This window comes from Microcebus murinus, chromosome 9 (genome assembly GCF_040939455.1).
Source record: "Microcebus murinus isolate Inina chromosome 9, M.murinus_Inina_mat1.0, whole genome shotgun sequence".
Classification (NCBI taxonomy): Eukaryota; Metazoa; Chordata; class Mammalia; order Primates; family Cheirogaleidae; genus Microcebus; species Microcebus murinus.
In genome coordinates this window covers 63467573-63486343 of record NC_134112.1, presented here as the reverse complement: position 1 = coordinate 63486343, position 18771 = coordinate 63467573, and the positions used below count along the sequence as shown (strand labels likewise).

Here is an 18771-nt window from a genome sequence, read left to right as displayed (position 1 = left end):
TCTTTGGGATCAGTTGTGATATCTCCTCTTTTATTCCTGATGGAGCTTATTAGAGATTTCTCTTTTCTGCTTTTCGTTAGCCTAGCCAATGGCGTGTCAATTTTGTTTATTTTTTCAAAGAACCAAATTTTTGTTTTATTAATCTCCTGAATAGCTTTCCTGTTTTCAATTTCGTTTAGTTCTGATTTGATCTTGTTGATTTCACTTCTTCTGCTGGGTTTGGGGTCGGTCTGTTCTTCTTTTTTCAGCTCTTTGAGTTGTTTCATTAGATTGTCTATTTGTGATCTTTTTGTCTTTTGGTTATAGGCATTTATGGAGATAAACTTTCCTCTCAGAACTGCTTTAGCTGTGTCCCAGAGGAGTTGATAAAGTCTCTCAATTGTCGTTTTCTTCATAGAATTTTTTTATTTCCATCTTGATTTCTTCATTTATGAAGTAATCATTTAGTAGGAGGTTGTTTAATTTCCACGTTTTTGTGTAGAGATGTGAGTTTCTGTTAGGGTTGATTTCTAGTTTTATTCCACTGTGATCTGAGAAGGTACATGGTATGATTTCTATTTTTTTAAATTTCTTGAGATTTTCTTTGTGTCCTAGGATATGGTCAATCTTAGAGAATGTCCCGTGAGCTGATGAGAAGAACGTATATTCAGTGGATTTTGGGTAGAATATACTGTAAATGTCAGTCAGACCCAATTGTTCTAGAGTTTTGTTTAAGTCCATTATTTCTTTATTAATTTTCTGTTTGGAGGATCTGTCTCATGCTGTCAGTGGGGTGTTGAAATCTCCGGCGATTATGGAGTTGCTATTAATTCATTTGCTTAGCTCCAGTAAGGTTTGCTTTATGAATCTGGGTGCACCTAAGTTGGGTGCATATATATTTAAAATTGTTTTCTTGTTGGACTGTGCCCTTCACCATTATATAATGACCCTCTTTGTCTTTCACTACTTTTTTTGGTTTAAAAACTAAATCGTCTGAAATTAGAACTGCCACACCAGCCTTCTTTTGGCTTCTATTTGCTTGGAATATTGATCTCCACCCTTTTATTTTTAGTCTATATGCATCCTTGCAGGTTAGATGTGTTTCCTGAAGACAGCATATACTTGGCCTGTATTTTCTTATCCGTTCAGCCAGCCTATGTCTCTTGAGTGGAGAGTTTAAGCCATTCACATTTATTGAGAGAACTGATAGGTAAGGTAGATTACTGTTCATTCTGTTGGGTTGGATGTTGTTGCTATGATTTCTGTCTTGAGCCATTGTAATATCTGGCCTGTAATATATTTGGGTTTTGGTTGTTTTTATATTGGTGGGTTATTATTATGATGTTCCGTGCGTAACGCTGTTTTAAATACTACTTGTAGGGCTGGTCTTGTCTTGGTGAATTCTCTGAGCCTTTGCTTGTCCGAGAATGTCTTTATTTCTCCTTCATATACGAATCTTAGTTTTGCAGGGAATAAGATTCTAGGCTGGACATTGTTTTGTTTCAGAAGAGTGAGCATGGGGGCCCAGTCTTTCCTTGTAATGTCTCAGTAGAGAAGTCTGGTGTTAATTGAATTGACTTTCCCTTGTATGTTACTTGCTTCTTTTGTCTTACAGCTCTTACAAGGGCTTCTTTAGTTAATATTTTGGTCAGTCTGATGACTGCATGTCGTGACGTTTTCCTGTTTGCATTGAATCTCCCGGGGTCCTCTGAGCTTCTTGAACTTGTATATTGAGATTTTGAGCAAGGCCTGGGAAATTTTCCTCTATTATATGTTCAAATAGCTTGTCCAACCCTTGAGTGTTGTCTTCTTCCCCTTCTGGTAAGCCTATGACCCTCACATTAGGTTTCTTCATATAATCCCACATCTCTTGTAGGCATTGCTCTTTTTTCTTGTTTGTCTGCTCTATCTCTGTGACAGTTTTATTTAGTTGGAGGGTGTTATCTTTTTTTTTTTTTTTTTTTTTTTTTTTTTTGCGACAGAGTCTCACTTTGTTGTCCAGGCTAGAGTGAGTGCCGTGGCGTCAGCCAAGCTCACAGCAACCTCAAACTCCTGGGCTTGAGTGATCCTTCTGCTTCAGCCTCCCGAGTAGCTGGGACTACAGGCATGCGTCACCATGCCCGGCTAATTTTTTATATATATATCAGTTGGCCAATTAATTTCTTTCTATTTATAGTAGAGACGGGGTCTCACTCTTGCTCGGGCTGGTTTTGAACTCCTGACCTTGAGCAATCCGCCCGCCTCGGCCTCCCAAAGAGGGTGTTATCTTTAATCTCTGAGATTCTTTCTTCTGTTTGATCTACCCTGTTCTTTAGACTTTCCACTGTATTTTGTAGTTCCCTGAATTGATTCTTCATTTCCAGAAGTTCGGTTAAACTTTTCTTCATTGTGTCTGTTTCTTTAGTGAACTTTTGTTCTAGGTCCTGGAGGCTTTTTGTGGTTTTTTTGTGTTGGTTATTGAGTTGTTGTTGCAGGTCGGTGAGTGTTCTTATGATCCACATACGAAATTCCTCTTCTGTCATTTTGGTTGCCTGATTGTGTTGGGTGTCTGTTTCTAGGGGGCTGGTGCTCCTCTTTGGGGGTGTGTTTTCCATTTGGTTCTTCATATTTCCTGAGTTCCTTCGCTGTTTTCTTCCCATGTCAATCAGTTATTGTTTCTTTTCTTTAGGTTTTTGTTTGGGTATTCACACGCCTTGGTTAGTTTCTGAGCCCTTAGATGGTGTCTGTGGGTGAGATTCAACCACTCCCTGTATAATGAGTCAGTAGGTGTCGTGAAAAGAATGTGCAGGATGTCCTCCCTGTCAATAGATGGCGCTTGCTTGGAGGAACAGTCTACGCTGTGGTTTTTGTGTCCTGTTATCTGCTCTTGTTCCTGTAGAGAGTCACTCTAGTGCCTCAGGTGGTCTGTGGGGCCTTGGGACTTCCAGGTGTGTCCTTTTCTCCACCTCAGTGAGCACTGGTCTAGGGGAGAGTCTGGGCGGAGCTGGGTTGGGTAAGCCTGCCCTCTGGCACCACCAATGCCATCAGCAGGGGTCAAAGTTTTGTTCTCTGCTTCCAGGAAAAGCTGTCAGGGAGGGCCTGGAATGGCCTGGCTCAGTCAGAGAGTCTGCGTGTGGGGGTGGGGCTGTCTGAGACCCGCAGTCTGGAGCGAGCCTTACTTCTTTCCACCCTCCCCAACTCCGCAGCTACTCCTGGGCATTTGCCAGCATGCCAGACCACACTCTATTATGCCTCCCCGTATAGTGATGCCAGCGGGGAGGTTCCCTGCACAGGAACGCCACGTGGGCTGGGTGTACTGGCCTCCTTTTCGGAGAAGGGTTGCCCTCTAGGAGGCTGATCTGCCCCTGAAGGCACACACACCTCAGTAGGCTGTTCAGGTATATCCCTTCTGTGCCCTTGGCAATGTGAGACCTCAGTGCACGGGATCTGGTCTGCAGGTCTGACCTCAGAGTTCAAACTATATCCCCACCAGGGAGAGGAGTTCTGGTCCCAATTCGCCCACAGGGAGCCCAAGCTGGGTCTATGTCTCTCAGCCTCAGGGTCTGCACCGTTCTCCTGGGATCACTGTGCCAGCAGCACCTGGGAGGGGTGGCGGGTAGGGAGCTCACAGTCTGAGTTCCCCTTAGTTAGCTGTAGGATCCCAAAAGGGAAGATCCTGTTCCCTGGAGGTGCCTCTGGCTGGTGGCTATATTGTCTCTTTGGGGAGCCGTGGGTAGGGTCGACAGAGGGGAGAAGGAGGCAATATGGCACCCACCGTGCGACTCGGGTCCGTGCACATGGAGGTGCCCTGCGGGAGTTGGTAGCCTGGTGCTGCATCCACTACAGGCTTTTACCCATTGCCGAGGGCGGCTGACGCTGGGCTGGTGTCCGCAGGTCTCTCCACCCTCGGGGGAGTCCACCATCAGTCCCACATGCAGGGGAGGTGAAGGTGACTGATCCACCTACCGTCTCTGGGCTGCTCCGGCGGTCTCAGCTTCCAGTTCTCCTCCACAGCCTCCTCCCGTGGAGTCTCCCGTGGTCTCAGGTACCCCTCCTTCTGACCCTCGTCCACTGTATGCTCGTCTTCTTGCTTCTTTTTTCTAATTTCTGCTAGAATCTGTCTTTTCTGCAGAGACACTCTGCCTGGCGGTGTTTCTCGTCCGCCATCTTGATCCCTAGTTCCTTGTTTGTGTTTAGAAATGCTTTTCAATTTTCTATATTAATTTTGTATCTTGTAACTTTGTTGAACTCATCTGTTCTAATAGTTTTTTGGAAGAGTCTTTAGATTTTCTATATGTAAGATCATGTCATCTGCAAATAGGGATAATTTGATTTCTTCCTTTCCAATTTGGATGCCCTTTGTTTCTTTCTCTTGCCTAATTGCTCTGGCTAGGACTTCCAAAGCTATGTGGAATAAGAATAGTGAGAATGGTCATCCTTGTCTTATTCCAGATCTTAGAGGAAAAGCTTTTAGCTTTTCCCTATTCAGTACAATGTTAGTTGTTATGAATGTGGTTTTCTATTTTGTATTATATTTAATAATAAAAGTCTAAAACAAAAATGAAAGGAAATTGATTGGAGGGTAGACAAATATATTCAAAATGTTGAGAGTTGATGCCTTGTAGATTAGCTAAGACTTGTTGACTGAGAATTTTATTAAATGCTATTCTCAGAGGAATCAACATAGTCTCTAAGTAGAGAGCCAGTAAGGTTTATTAAAAATAGGGCTGGAGTGCTGAAAACTGCGTTTCTAAGAAGATAAATCTGGCAGGGTGGATTTCATTGATAGACTGGAAAGCTAGCCAGATCATCACTGTGTTAAGGTGAAGGTCAAAGATTTGGATTAGGGTGATGCTTGCAGGAGTAGAGATAAAATAGAAGCTATTGTGTTATACAGTATGACAGTAATACTTGGTGACAGATTAAGTGTGGTTGTTAAAAATAAAAACATTAGAAATAAACTCAAAGATTTCATGTTTTGAGGACATACTATTTGTTAGGTAGGATTGGGGATTCTGGAAGGATAGTTTCAGGTGATCATACTAGAGTAAGATCTGATATTTCTCCTTATGATGTGTTTAGACTCTCAGAGGAGTGGTTGGTAGGGATTCTACATTCCAAATTGTTCATTTAAAAATGCCAGTCTGACCAGCGAGAAGGTGATAACAGTGTTGTTTTTTTTTAAGTGCATAGTTGGGATGTAGAGATAAAAGGGTGACTTTTCAATGTTATTTCTTTATGTCTTTTGAATTTTGAATCATGTGCTTGCATTATCTATTCAGAAAACAAATAACATTTACTTAAAAGATAAAGATGTCCAAGTCTTCAATTGCCAGGGGGGAATTCTTATTTGGCATTCTTTTGTTATTTTAAGTATTGCAGACTATAATATCTCCAAAAAGCAGCCAGGTAAACATATCTAATACTTGTCTTTGACTTATCTATGTGTGTAAACATTGCATGTTTGATAGTTTAGGTTTGTGTGTATGTGTTTGTGAGTGCATGGGTGTGGCTGGGTGTGTCTTGTGTGTATGTGTGCATATATGTTTTACCCATAACAGAATGTTTATAGCTGGAGACTTAGGGATCTTGTCTTCCGGAATTTTTAATTCTTATTGCCATCATTTAGGAATTTTCTCTGTAAGGGAGATATCCTTGCTTGTCACCTAGCCTCAGAACCATTAAAAAATGGTGGTGAGGCAAGAGCATACACCGTCTCTCTTTCCTTTGTTATCACTGCTGAGGCTGACTGTCCACTACACATTGGTTATTCCATCTGTCTCCTTCCACCTCATTCTCCTCAGGCAACTGCCGTGAATCCAGCTTCTGTGACAAAGTGTCCTGAAATACATGAATTTTTATTTTCTCAGCCTTTGTGTAGGTTAAAACCCAGTATTAGATCTGCGAAAGAAAATTGATTATGCTGTGTGTAACATGAAAATATGTGAAATGTTTTTTTTTTTCGATTTTTGTTTTTGTAACTGTCTCTTTTATAATTTATTAGTGATAAAAACCATTAGCAAAATCAAGTCAGATATGCTTATTCTTTAAGAACTAATGAAATTGGGAAAAGTTTTAAGATTATTCCCACACTAACCTAGAAAAAGGAAACCAGGATTGGAGGTGACAGGAGGCAGTGGTAGGAAGCTAAGCAGCCTAGCATTGTGGTTGTCAATCTTGGCTGCACATTGCCACCACCTGGGAATATTAAAAAAAAACAACATGTTGATGCTTGGTTCCCACCCCTTAGAGATTCTGATTTAATTGGTCAGGGCTATGGCCTGGGCATTTTAACATTTTGAATCTACCCACTTGAATTTAATATGTAGTCAAGTCAGAGAACCACTAGCCTAGAGAAGAAAACTGGTTGTGGAGTGAGAAAAATCCTTGGCTTTCACAGTGCCTCAATTCCAAGTTCTCTCCATTTGGGATAAATTGGAGTTTATTGTAAAGGGTAAATCTGGTACTTCTGTGTGTTTCCTAGGAGATTTGATGCTTTTTAAGACTTGTGATTATTTAGGTTTCTGAATGGTTGGAAACAAAACACCATGAGTTAATCTTTACCTTTTGGAAAGAATGGACAGATTCACATATTAACAGTAACAGAAATAAAACCTCATGGGGTTGGGCATAGTGGCTCAAGGCTTTAATACTAGCACTTTGGGAGTCCAAGGTGGAAGGATCAACTCCAGGAGTTTGAGACTGCAGTGAGCCATGATTGCATCACTGCATTATATCCTGGACAACAGAGTGAGACCTCGTCTATAAAAAAAATGAGAAAGAAATAAAAAACAATTTCATGCATTGGCTATACTTATTTGATATTGTGATATTTTTACAGGTTGCCTGTGATTTGCTTCGGAGAATTATTCGCATTTTATATCTCTGTAAGAGACTCCAAGGACAACTGCAAGGAGGAAGTAGAGAGATAACAAAAGCTGCTCAGAGTCTCAATGAACTTGGTAAGTCCTTTTTTGGTTAAAAAGTTAGTAGAGATTTAATGATTTTAAGTTACTTGATTTGTTGCCTTTTGTCATCACCATTAATAAGTACTATTACGCACATTTTAAAAATAACTGGTTGTATATAATATCGTCACACTTTTCTAAATAAGTAAATAAAATGAGTCAATTTTCTGCAAATATGGTTTATTTGAAAAATTATCATATAGTAAAATAGGCCTTTTTTCATATACAGGTCTGTAAATTTTAACCCATGTAATCACCATGTAGTCGTGTAATCACCACTACAGTCATGATATAGAGCAGTTTCATCAGCTCCCCAAATTCCTTTATTATCTGTTTATGATCACACCCACCCCTGCCCCTAATCTGGCAACCGCTGATCTTTTCTCCATTATTGTATTTTTGACTTTTTGAGAATGTCACACGAATGAAATTATAAAGTAGATAACCTTTTAAGGCTGACTTCTTATACTCAACATAATATTTTGAGATTTATCTAAGTTTTGGGGTGTGCCAATAATTTATTTGTTACTTTGTGTTTGATGGAATACCATTGTGTGGATGTACTGCAATTTGTTTATTGATTCACTGCTTGAAGGACATTTAAGTTGTTTTTAGTTTTTGGTGATTATGAATAGAGCTACCATAAAAGTTTGTGTATATTTTTCATTTCTCTATGGGAAATATCCTGGAGAAATGCTATTTTTTAGGTGACAAATCCCATGTTGATATTGTGGTTAGAAGATTTATTTTATTTCTTTAATTTGTTCATTCTTTTCTCAGGCATTTAGAATAGGCCCTTGACATTCAACACTGTAATGTTTATAATTTTGACTGTTGACAAACTGCAAGGTCCGTGATGTAGTAGTACATAAGTTTTCAGGCAAAATTTTGAATAGCTAATGAATGTGTGTAGAACTGCTCAATACCTGTGTTGGCTTAATGAGGCTTTGTCATTTGCTTCTTTTCATTGGGTATACAGTAATTTTTTTGAAGTGGCTATATTTTAGTTGTAATTGTACTTTTGTAGGTTCAGAAGTCTTTGGTTATATCCATCTCAAATATCAAGAGTCTGATTACTCTTGGCGATATGCATTGAAAGTAGTTTTGCTGAAATAGTATAGATAAATGTGTGTTCTTTCTAAATTTTCCTACCTTTCATTTTTCAATTACATAGTCATGGTATATTGTAATGCTTATCCATATTTTGGAATGCAATATCCTTCACAAACCATCCTTCAACAACATTTTGATTGTATAATGCTCAAATATAGGTTTTGCTTAGGTGTGTGATGGGAATATATCTAATTTGTGAATTTAATGTACTTGGAATATATATATAAAAGGTTAATTATTGGCTGGGCACAGTGGCACATGCCTGTAATTCCAGCACTTCAGGAGGCTGAGGTGGGAAGATTGCTTAACGCCAGTTGAGACAAGCCTGAGCAACATTGTGGGACCCCTGTCTGTACCCAAAAAAAAGAAAAGAAAAGAAAAAATTGGCTGGATCTGGTGGCTCATGCCTATAGTCCCACATACTTGGGAGGCTGAGGCAGAAGGATTGCTTGTGCTCAGGAGTTTGAAGTTACAGTGAGCTATGATGACACCACTGCACTCTAGCTTGGATGAAAGAGCAAGACACTGTCTCAAAAAAAAAAAAAAGTTTTAAGGCAGTGAGTAATACTTGAGTGTTGTTTTCACAGTATGGTCTAAATATAGGAGTGTAAAAATCCTAGTATCAGCTGTTATATTTTGCTCTATCACATTTAATTTCTATGCATCAAAAATAGTCTCTAGGATAATAGAATTAACACAGATATGAATTATTCCAAGATTTATTATGTATGTCATCACTAACACTCTTTCATATTAAAAAATAGCTAAATTTTGATTGTGATTATCTCATCTAGAATCAACAGATGCTATTATTAACATAATACAAATGGTGAAGTCTTTTTTTAAAAACAGGCACAAATATCAATCATAATGTTCTGATTTTGAGCAGTGCAGAGTGTAAACCCATTATCCTTCCAGTGTGGTGTTGGCTTTATCCAAAGCTTTTATAAATATTAAATGTTAAAAAGTTGTTGAGAAAGTATATTTCCTGATGGAATTAGCTCAAAGTGGATTGTATTAATTTAAATTTTTTTGAGAAGGAGTTTATTAATTTAATAAATTATTAATAATTAAAATGGAAAGCTTTTCAACTTATGTGTGATTTAATATTTGCAAAGGCATCGGCATCATCTCTTTATCATTCACTGTGGTTTAGTCTTGGCCAGTCCTGGCTTTGATAACTGATGAGACTGACTAAAAAGGAAAAGCCTTGCTAGTTACCAATGATACATGTACAATAAATGACATTTCTGTGATTGGAACATCTCTAAAATTATCAATGTCTTTACCAATATGGTTTGGTTCTCATTAAAAAGGATAAAATGATGAAGAGTTTCACTGTTTATACCATAGGCCCTTGAAATTAACTTAAAAGCAATCTCTTAAAAGGTTTTGAGACTTGAATTGGAATGACTAGATGAAATACATCATCATCTGGAAATTAAGTATATTCTGAGGGACTATGGGGAGAGTGGGGTGACCATAATGGATACAGATTTTTGGGGGGTTGTTGACAATGTTCTGGAATTATATAGTGGTGATTGTTGAACAACTTTGTCAGTATACTACAAACCACTGAGTTGTGCACTTTGAAAGAGAGAATTTTATCTTATGTAAATTATATATCGATTTAAAATGTATTCCTGGCATGGTGGCTCATGCTTGTAATCTTAGCACTTTGGGAGGCCAGAGTGGGAGGATTCCTTGAGGCCAGGGGTTTAAGACCAGGCTGGGCAACATAGCAAGATTCTGTCTTCTGTCTCCTAAAAAAAAAAAAAAAGGTATGTTCCAGATACCCGGTGACAATTATACTGGTGTCTTTTATTTTAAATTGAGATGTAAGTAACAAATATAAAAAAAGTATTATGTAGTAAATTTTAACATGAAAATCACCACCATCAAGATAGTCAACATAATTATCACCCCCAAAAGTTTCCTCATGCCCATTGTTAATCCTTTCTTAGGTATTTACTCATTTGTTTTCTGTCACTATAGATTAGTTTCCACTTTAAAGATTTTTATATAAATGGGATTATACACTTTATGTATGTTTTTGTTCTGTCTCTTTTAGCTACCTTAATTATTTTGAAATTCATCAGTGTTGTGTTTATCAATAGCTTATTCCTTTTTATTTCTGACTAGTGTAGAATTGATATATCACAGTTGGTTCATTCATTCACCTCTTTTCTTTCTGTTTTTTTGGAGATAGAATCTTGTTCTGTTGCCTGGGCTAGAGTGCAATGGTATCATTGTGCTCACTGCAACTTTAAACTCCTGAGGTCAGGTGATTCTCCTGCTTCAACCTCCTGAATAGCTGGGACTATAGGCATGTGTCACCATGCCTGGCTAATTTTTCTATTTTTAGTAGGGATGGGTTGGGTCTTGCTCTGGCTCAGGCTGGTCTTGAACTCCTGGCCTCAAGTGATCCTCCCACCTCAGCCTCCCAGATTGCTAGGATTGCAGGCATGAGCTACCGTGCCTAGCCTCGTTCACCTCCTGATACACATTTGGGTTGTTCCAACTTTTTGGATATTACAAATCAAGCTGATGTGGACATTCATTTACAAGTTGTTGTATAAACATATCCTTTCATTTGTGTTGGGTAAAGATCCAGGATTAGAGTGTCTGGATTATATAGTAGGTGTATATTAAGTTTTAAGAAATTGTCCTACCAGGAGTGTTTGAAAATTCTACTTCCCCTTACATCTTTGCCAAGACTTGTTATAGTCTTCTTAATTTCAGTCATACTAATAGGTATGTAATGGTATCTCATTTTGAGTTTATAAAAAAAGCCGCTTGAACTATTTAATAATAAAGAAGTTTAGTAAAGTTCTAGGATACTAGATTAATACACAAAAAATTATATTTCTATATATTCTAGCAATTAGAAATTGAAATTCAAAAATACTACTTATAACAGCATAAAAAATATGAAAGACTTAGGGATAAGTCTGACAAAGGATATGCAAAACTTTTATACCAAAAACTACAAAATGTTGAAAACAATTAAAGAATACCCAAATAAATAATATATCTTGGTTAAGCTGTCCATTCTCTCCAAGTCAATCTATAGATTCAACACAATTGCAATCTAAATTCCAGCAGGCTTTTAGAAATTAACAAGCTGATTTTTTGGTTTTTTTGTAGAAATGAGGTCTTACTGTGTTGCTCAGACTGGTCTCAAACCTCCTAGCCTTAAGCGATCCTCCTACCTTGGCCTCCCAAAGTCCTGAGATTATAGGCATGAGCCACTGTGCCTGGTCTGACAAGTTGATTTTAAAATTCATTTGGAAATGCATAGGTTCTAGAATAGCTAGAAAAACTTTTAGAAGAAAACAAAGTGGGAGGAATAACTCTACCTGGTTTGAAGACTTGTTATAGTAATCAAGACATAAAAATAGACAGATCAGTGGAAGAGATTAGTGAGCCCAGAAAGACCCACACATATACAAACAACTGACTTTTGCCACATTTAATAGAGAAAAAATATTCTTTCAACAGATGATATAGAATCTATTGAATATCAATATGCAAAACAGTGAACTTGTATCCATACCTCACTTAATATAAAAAATATTAAATCAATATGGATTCTAGTCCTAAATGTAAAATGTAAAACCATTGAACTTATAGAGGGAGACACAGGAGAACATTTTTGTGACTTTGAGTTTGACAGTGATTTCTTAAACATTACCCAAATCACAATTCCCCAAAGAAGAAAATTGATAAATTAGACTTTATCAAAATTTAAGACTTCTGTTTTTTGAGTGAGAGTTGCAGAGGAGAATGAAGACAAACCATAGACAGGAAGAAAATACTTGCAAAGTATATATTTGATAGAAGACTTGTATCCAGATATATAAAAAAACCTCTCAAAACTCAGTGAGAATACCAACAACTCACTTAAAAAATAGGCAAAAGCTTTGAACAGACGCTTCAAAGAAGATACATGGATGACAAATATGCATATGAAAAGATGCTCAACATCATTAGATGTTAGGGAAATGACAAAATTGTACTAGTATCTTACAGAGAATAAGCAGAATTATTTTAGTGCGGACTTATTTGTTGTACTTTTTCATGCAGGTATTATGTACTGATTAAAAAAATAAAACTATATAGTATGGATTCCAGGATTAAACTATCACATTGACTTATGACCTCTCCTCAGGATCAATCTTGGAACTAGCTGAAAATTCAGAAGGGCTGTACTACAAAGTGATAACATTACTTGAGCATTAGTAAAATAATGTACTTAATTTTTAAAAAATTTGACCAACTACTTTTTTCATTTGTTGTTAACCATCTAAGGAAGATCTCTACTTAATTTATAGTTTAATGTTTTTCAGATTTTTTTGAACAGCTGGGTAAAGTGTCATTGTGAACCAGTGGAGGGCAGCTCTTTTAAAATTAGTGTCCAGGCCAGGTGTGGTGGCTCACGCCTGTAATCCTAGCACTCTGGGAGGCCGAGGCAGGTGGATCACTCAGGGTCAGGAGTTTGAACCAACCTGAACAAGAGCAAGACCCCGTCTCTACTAAAAAATAGAAAGAAATTAATGGACAACTAAAAATATATAGAAAAAATTAGCTGGGCATTGTGACGCATGCTTGTAGTCCTAGCTACTCAAAAGGCTGAGGCAGAAGGATTGCTTAAGCCCAGAAATTTGAGGTTGCTGTGAGCCAGGCTGACGACACGGTACTCTAGCCTGGGCAACACAGTGAGACTCTGTCTCAAAATAAAATAAAATAAAATAAAATAATAAAATAAAATAATAATAAAATAATAAAATAGTCTGAAAACAGTTAACATGATTAGAAATATTGAAAAGATTCTCCTACTACAAATATGTCTAGATCAGGTTAAGTACTAGGTTTGCTTATTCCATAGTATGCATTCCTGTTTTATTCACATTGACTTGAAGCTGCTGCGGGAAACCAGAATGTGCTAAGTTTCTATAGTCAACATCAGCACTTTCTAATTTTTCCTTAGGAATTTCATTAGATATTCCACTTGTAGGTTAGACACCTCAACCCACCCATAATATAGACTTTGGTGAAGAATGTCTGTATTGGTGAGCTCTTTGCTTCAGTGTTATCAAATGATAAAATTCTGCTAGATACTCTTGTGTTTGCATATTAGAGTGTAGAGAGAGCATGGAAGATGTAAATTTGTATTATGTAGAATTTTAGCTAGTTGGTTCTTTTCTTGGATACTAGTTTCCGTAGATTTGTTGAGAAATTCATTTTGAACCCAGTTTTACCTATGATTTCCTTTCAATTACTTTCATTTTACTTCTCCTTATTTATATTAGAAATGATTTATGTTAGAAATGATTTTTATATATATTTTATTATAATATATAATTATATATTATAATTATATATTATATAATATGTAATTATATTTTTATATAATTTATATTAGAATGATTCTTGAAAGGATTTTTAAAAAATTAATCTTAATTATTTTAAGATTTATCAGACGTTTTTGAGATTCATGGCTGCCAAGAAACATTATTTACTGTGGTAAATATATCATAATCCAGGGTCAGTTTCTTTTTCTGGCTCAGATACTTTATTTTGCTGACAGTGAGAATTGATTTAGTAATTGTTTATGGATATTTTATTGCCTGACTTATTCTAAAGAAGGCATTAATTTGACTTACAGTACATAACGAGAACTAACAATAAATCAAAAAGAGGATGAAAAGGAGACTAGCAATAAAAGTAAAAAGAGGGATGTTTTATGGGGGGAGTCTCTGTAACAGCAGACCAAATGTCAACTCATCCTTCTGAAATTCTCCTATTTCTGTAAATCCATATTGCTTTATCATTTTCTTCATATTAACCATGTTCACAAGAGACTGGTTTATAATCCAGTGTACTAGTTCATTAATTGGCAATAAGATACACTATCCAAATGGAAATACAAATTTATAATTAGAAACTTGTTTGGTAAAATATGAGTTAGAGCAAGAAAATATGAGTTAGGTTGATGTTTGGCACAGACTTGTGATTAGCCTGATGCTTACATCTTCATATTCATAATATGAATTATTACCTGGAGTACTGAATAAAAGTCTTGGGTTATGGGAAACTCTCTATTTGTTCACTGCTAACTGTTAAGTTTTTATTTCTTATGCTTCATGTTGTTGTCTGTCCCCATTTGGTTTACAGTTTCCTTCAAGCAGGACACAGTAAAATTGATTAGAGATGATATTTCAATGCCAAGTACAGTTATATTCCAGATATAAAGTGGAAGTTTGAGTATTTCCTACTTTTAAGTCTCTTGAATGTTAGAATGATTCTCTACTAATCCCACTTACAAAACAAACTTGTTAGTATTTTAATTCTTCAAATTTATAGATTAATATAAACTTTGTATCTTTTTATAATATTGAGGGTTTTTCAACTGAAACATCTTTTCATTTGTTAGTCTATTTTTATATCTTCAAAGATTTTTGGTTTTTAAAAATAATATATCTGTATCCTGCATATTGTATTACTATTTCAAGATAGCTTTGTTTCTAGTTAGCTTTTTGTTGTTTTATTATCTAATCTATTTTTGAATTATCCTACAAATGGATTGAAGGAGGAAAAATTTTCCATTAAGTAGTAACCAGGCCATACTTTTATGGATACTCTAGTCTGTTTATGAAAATCATGATTTATAATTCATATAATTTATCAAACAATTAGGTTTCAACATACATAAGACCTGTAGCTTGTTAGGAACTTAGTCTAAAATGAATGAACAAGATGCAGTTTTTGTGTTTGAGAAGTTTAAGTTCCATCCTTATCTATAAACTGAGCATAAAATCGACAACAACTGTGATGATGATGATGATGATATCCATGGGAGAACCAGTCTCCTTTTCTCCCAGCTTTCCCATTTTGGCTCATCTGCACTTTCCATGAAGTAATAATGAAAAACCTTCAGTGACTCTCTTATCATAAGACTTAGATAAATCTTTCATTCACTTATTCACCCAGTATTTATTGAAGATACAAGATATTGACGGAAACAGAAAGTCCCTTACCCTTCATAGAGTCTATATTCTAGTGGGTCCTAAGGTCATGCATCTGGTATATCTGTAAAAATCTGATTCTAGAGCCTGAGCTCTTAAACTACCAATGCTGTACTCCTTAACTCTATGGTAGCATTTAATTGCTTCACAAAAGGGATTACTGCCGTTGGTAGATCTTACAGTGTCATTTTATTTTTTTAAAAAATCACATTTTTATTCCACTTTATAAGAATACCTTAAAGATAAAAATAAGTCTAGGTGAATGTGTATTGCAATTCAGTGAAAATGACTGAAGTCAAAAGTCATTTATAGTAACCTATAAGTAAACTTATAGTAATCTCATATTAAAGACCAAAATATATTAATATATATGAGATAAGCCATGTTTATATAGTGAATATATTTTATATTGTGATTATGGGTTGACAGTTGTTAATGAGTTCACATTCTATATTGGAGCTTTATTGAGTTATTTGAAGATCATTTTTTAAAAGTATAATCAAGCAGTAAATTATAATCAAGTATTTGGATATGATGGAAAGTATTTCCTCCCTTTTATTACATATGCTCTATTTTCTGATTTTTGCATTTTCGTTGCTAAGCTACAATATAGTAGCACCATGTGTCATGAAAGAATATACTTAAAACCAGGTTTATCATAGAAGTATCATGTATTTATTGTGGAAGGAAGAGATAGTATAAGCTTGTTCTTATTGTAGCTGTGATATTTTTTTAATCTGATAAAACAATACTTATAGGCAAACATGTCTGATCTATGCATAGATGAAAGTATGATTTATATAATCTTGCCACATAAGAGGTACCCATTAATTACTAATCTAATGAGTATTTTTTGAGATGTCTATAAATGTTATAGTTGGTGAAAATTTTAGCAAGTTTTATTTCAAGCCTATAAAAATTGTTTATTGATAGAAAAGCTTGTAAATAAACCATGAAACTGTTTCCAGTATTAAATTGGGTTTATTTTAAGTCTGAGATGACTTTTTCTTAAATGCAATGAGTACATACATAGGTTTTTTTTGTGAAAACTTTGACATGGAGAATTCAATGTAGATTTTAAAATCTACAGTGTAATAACATATAATAAACATTTTCAGTAAGTATGTTTGATTTAGATGCTCTCTAAATTACTTACATGTGTGGCTGGGTTTAGCTACCACCAGGTGGGAGTTATGCTGTGCTCAAATCCAAATGATCAGAATGGCTTATGCTTAGATATGGGTTTGTATGTGGTAGAGATAAGCACGTTAAAATTGCATATACAAAACCCTCTTTTTAACTAATTAAAGTTAATGTTACTAAAATGTATACTTATCAGGTGATACCCATATAATATTTATGATTCCATTTTGTTCTGTCTTGTATTACGCAGTGTCAAAAACTCAGGATACCTAAGTGGACTTATAGGAATAACATTCATTGGTGTCGGGCAGGTGGGATGGGGGTGGTGTGGGTGGGTATATACAAGCACAACGGGTAAGATGTGCAGCGCTTGGGGGATGGACATGCTTGAAGCTCTTACTCGAGGGGAGAGTGGAGGCATGGACAATATATGTAATCTTAACACTTGTACCCCCATAATATGCTAAAATAAAAAAAGAAAATTTAAAATTAACTCTTCTTCCCCCAAAAAAGAAAACTAAGAGAATATGGACAGCAGAAATACGCTGTAAGAAATGCTAATAGAAGCTTTTCAGGCTTAAGGGAATGATACTGGGAGAAACTTGGAACATCAGGATGGATTGAAGAGCAGTGGAGATGGAAAATTAAAAAAAAATTTTTTTCCTGAAAAAAACAACAAAAACCCCTCAGGATAACATCCATACAAAAACAAGCAGTTCATTTACTATAAATGTTAGTTAGTTTGTACATTGTTTTGCTTACTTTTCAAAGTTGAAGTAGCATTTCTAGGTAGATGTTCAATTTCGTTTGGTTGGTTAATAATGCTTATGGAAGCTCTATATTTTCTCTTACTGTCATCCCTTGCTGGAACATTTATCACTTTTTGAGAACAATTTATTTAGTGTAAGGTTCTAAGATTTTTGAAACTAGTAATATATCAAAGCTCTCATTTTCTGGGTTTTGAGGGGTTTTCTTTTTTATTTGGACTTATGCCAATAGTTCTCAACCTCTTTTCCATTCTAGCATATATCACTAACAATGTTAATTTTTAAAAATGTCTTAAATATATACAAACACTGCCTCAGAACTACAGTCTTATTATTTTGTTGAAAGTTCCTTTAAAATGATGTCAGCTTTCTTAATGAATTATGGCTTTGGGTCTCTAAATCTAATATAGGAAGATTAGGTGGTAGTTCATCACCATTATACTTCATTACTTTAAGTATAGAAAAGCCAATATGAAGCAGTTTTTATTAGTCTTTGTTTTGATAAATTAAAATTGGCTAAAGGCTAAGTTAAAAGAGTTTAATGTAAATTCATGATTATGGGTATACTTACAGAGTTCTACACTTTAATACTATGAAAACAGGGTGGAGGGTGATCTTCTGAGAGACATTCAGTAAAATAGCATGTGGTTTTATTCATTTGTTTTAATTTCAGTGTTAGGGACTTGAAATCTCTTACAGTGAATCGGAAGTGTGTCCTTCTACCATATCCAAAAGGAAGATAATGGTGATGACATAGTTTTATTATCTCAACTAGGAATATATTTGATATTCAGTGGTGGTGGTCTATAGTTTTCATATTAATTATATTAAAATTAATTTCACTTTGGAAACAATTCCTAAAATCATTATATCTGACAAAGCATTCAATTTATATAACTCAAAGTGCCCAAATTATTAGTAGTTATCTAGGGATATATCTTATGGGTAATTCTAATGAGTACATCAAGAAAGCATGCTCAGAATGAGATGGTATATAGAGATTTATGAAGGTTTTTATAGCAGTTACAGGGATTGGTAACATCTGCTTTGAAAAATAAGCATGTCTAAATTCTATGGTTTTAGTTTCTGGATATCCAGTTGTTTACTTCTCAGGTTTATTCAGAGTTCCTTCTTGAGTAAAATACTGAACTTGTCAGCAGCAATTCCTGAAGACCTCCTTTATGTGTTCCATGAAAGAACAATTGCTTAGGGTCTTTATTTATCAAAACAGGATGCCAACTCTTACATCTTAAATTGATTTCAAAGGCATTTGGATCCACACTCAGTGTAGCATACATTACTGATTGACTTCCCCATTCCTTTCTTCTCATTCTTTCTTTCTGCCAGTGTCTCAGTTTGGTTGAATGTTCATCTTCCTAATATCTTTGGATTCAGGGAAGGAGCTACTCCCTTGCTCCAGAGCTTAAATCATGATTAGTCATGATAGTTTTATTCCTTTATGCAAGGGTTTAGATATGGACATGTGATATCATCTGGACTAAGGAGACTTGAGGGAGAACTAAGCTAGGGGACATTTTAGATAGGTTTTCTTTGCAAAAAATGTAGATGCAAAGGAGGAGCTAGAGGTAGAGTTTAGATACTATTCCTACATCTAAACTTTCAAGTTGAGACACACTGTTTGCCTATTTGCACCAAATGAACAGACTCCAGATCGCTCTTTAACATTCCATTCACTCCTCTCATATTAAAAATTTCACTCACTGTTTTTTCACTTTTCTGGATGTTAATAGGAATACCTTATATTGGTATGGTCTTTTTCTTTTTTAAATTTTA

The 18771-nt window shown here is 35.6% G+C and overlaps 1 protein-coding gene across 1 annotated transcript in view; it reads left to right on the top strand.

Annotated features, from left to right (window-relative positions):
• The window catches only part of COG5 (component of oligomeric golgi complex 5), a 299347-nt gene that overhangs the window by 37233 nt on the left and 243343 nt on the right, over positions 1-18771 (top strand). Inside the window, exon 6 of the mRNA XM_012746191.2 lies at positions 6800-6920. Coding sequence (XP_012601645.1) covers positions 6800-6920 — 121 coding nt within the window. The remainder of the gene's footprint in view (positions 1-6799; positions 6921-18771) is intronic.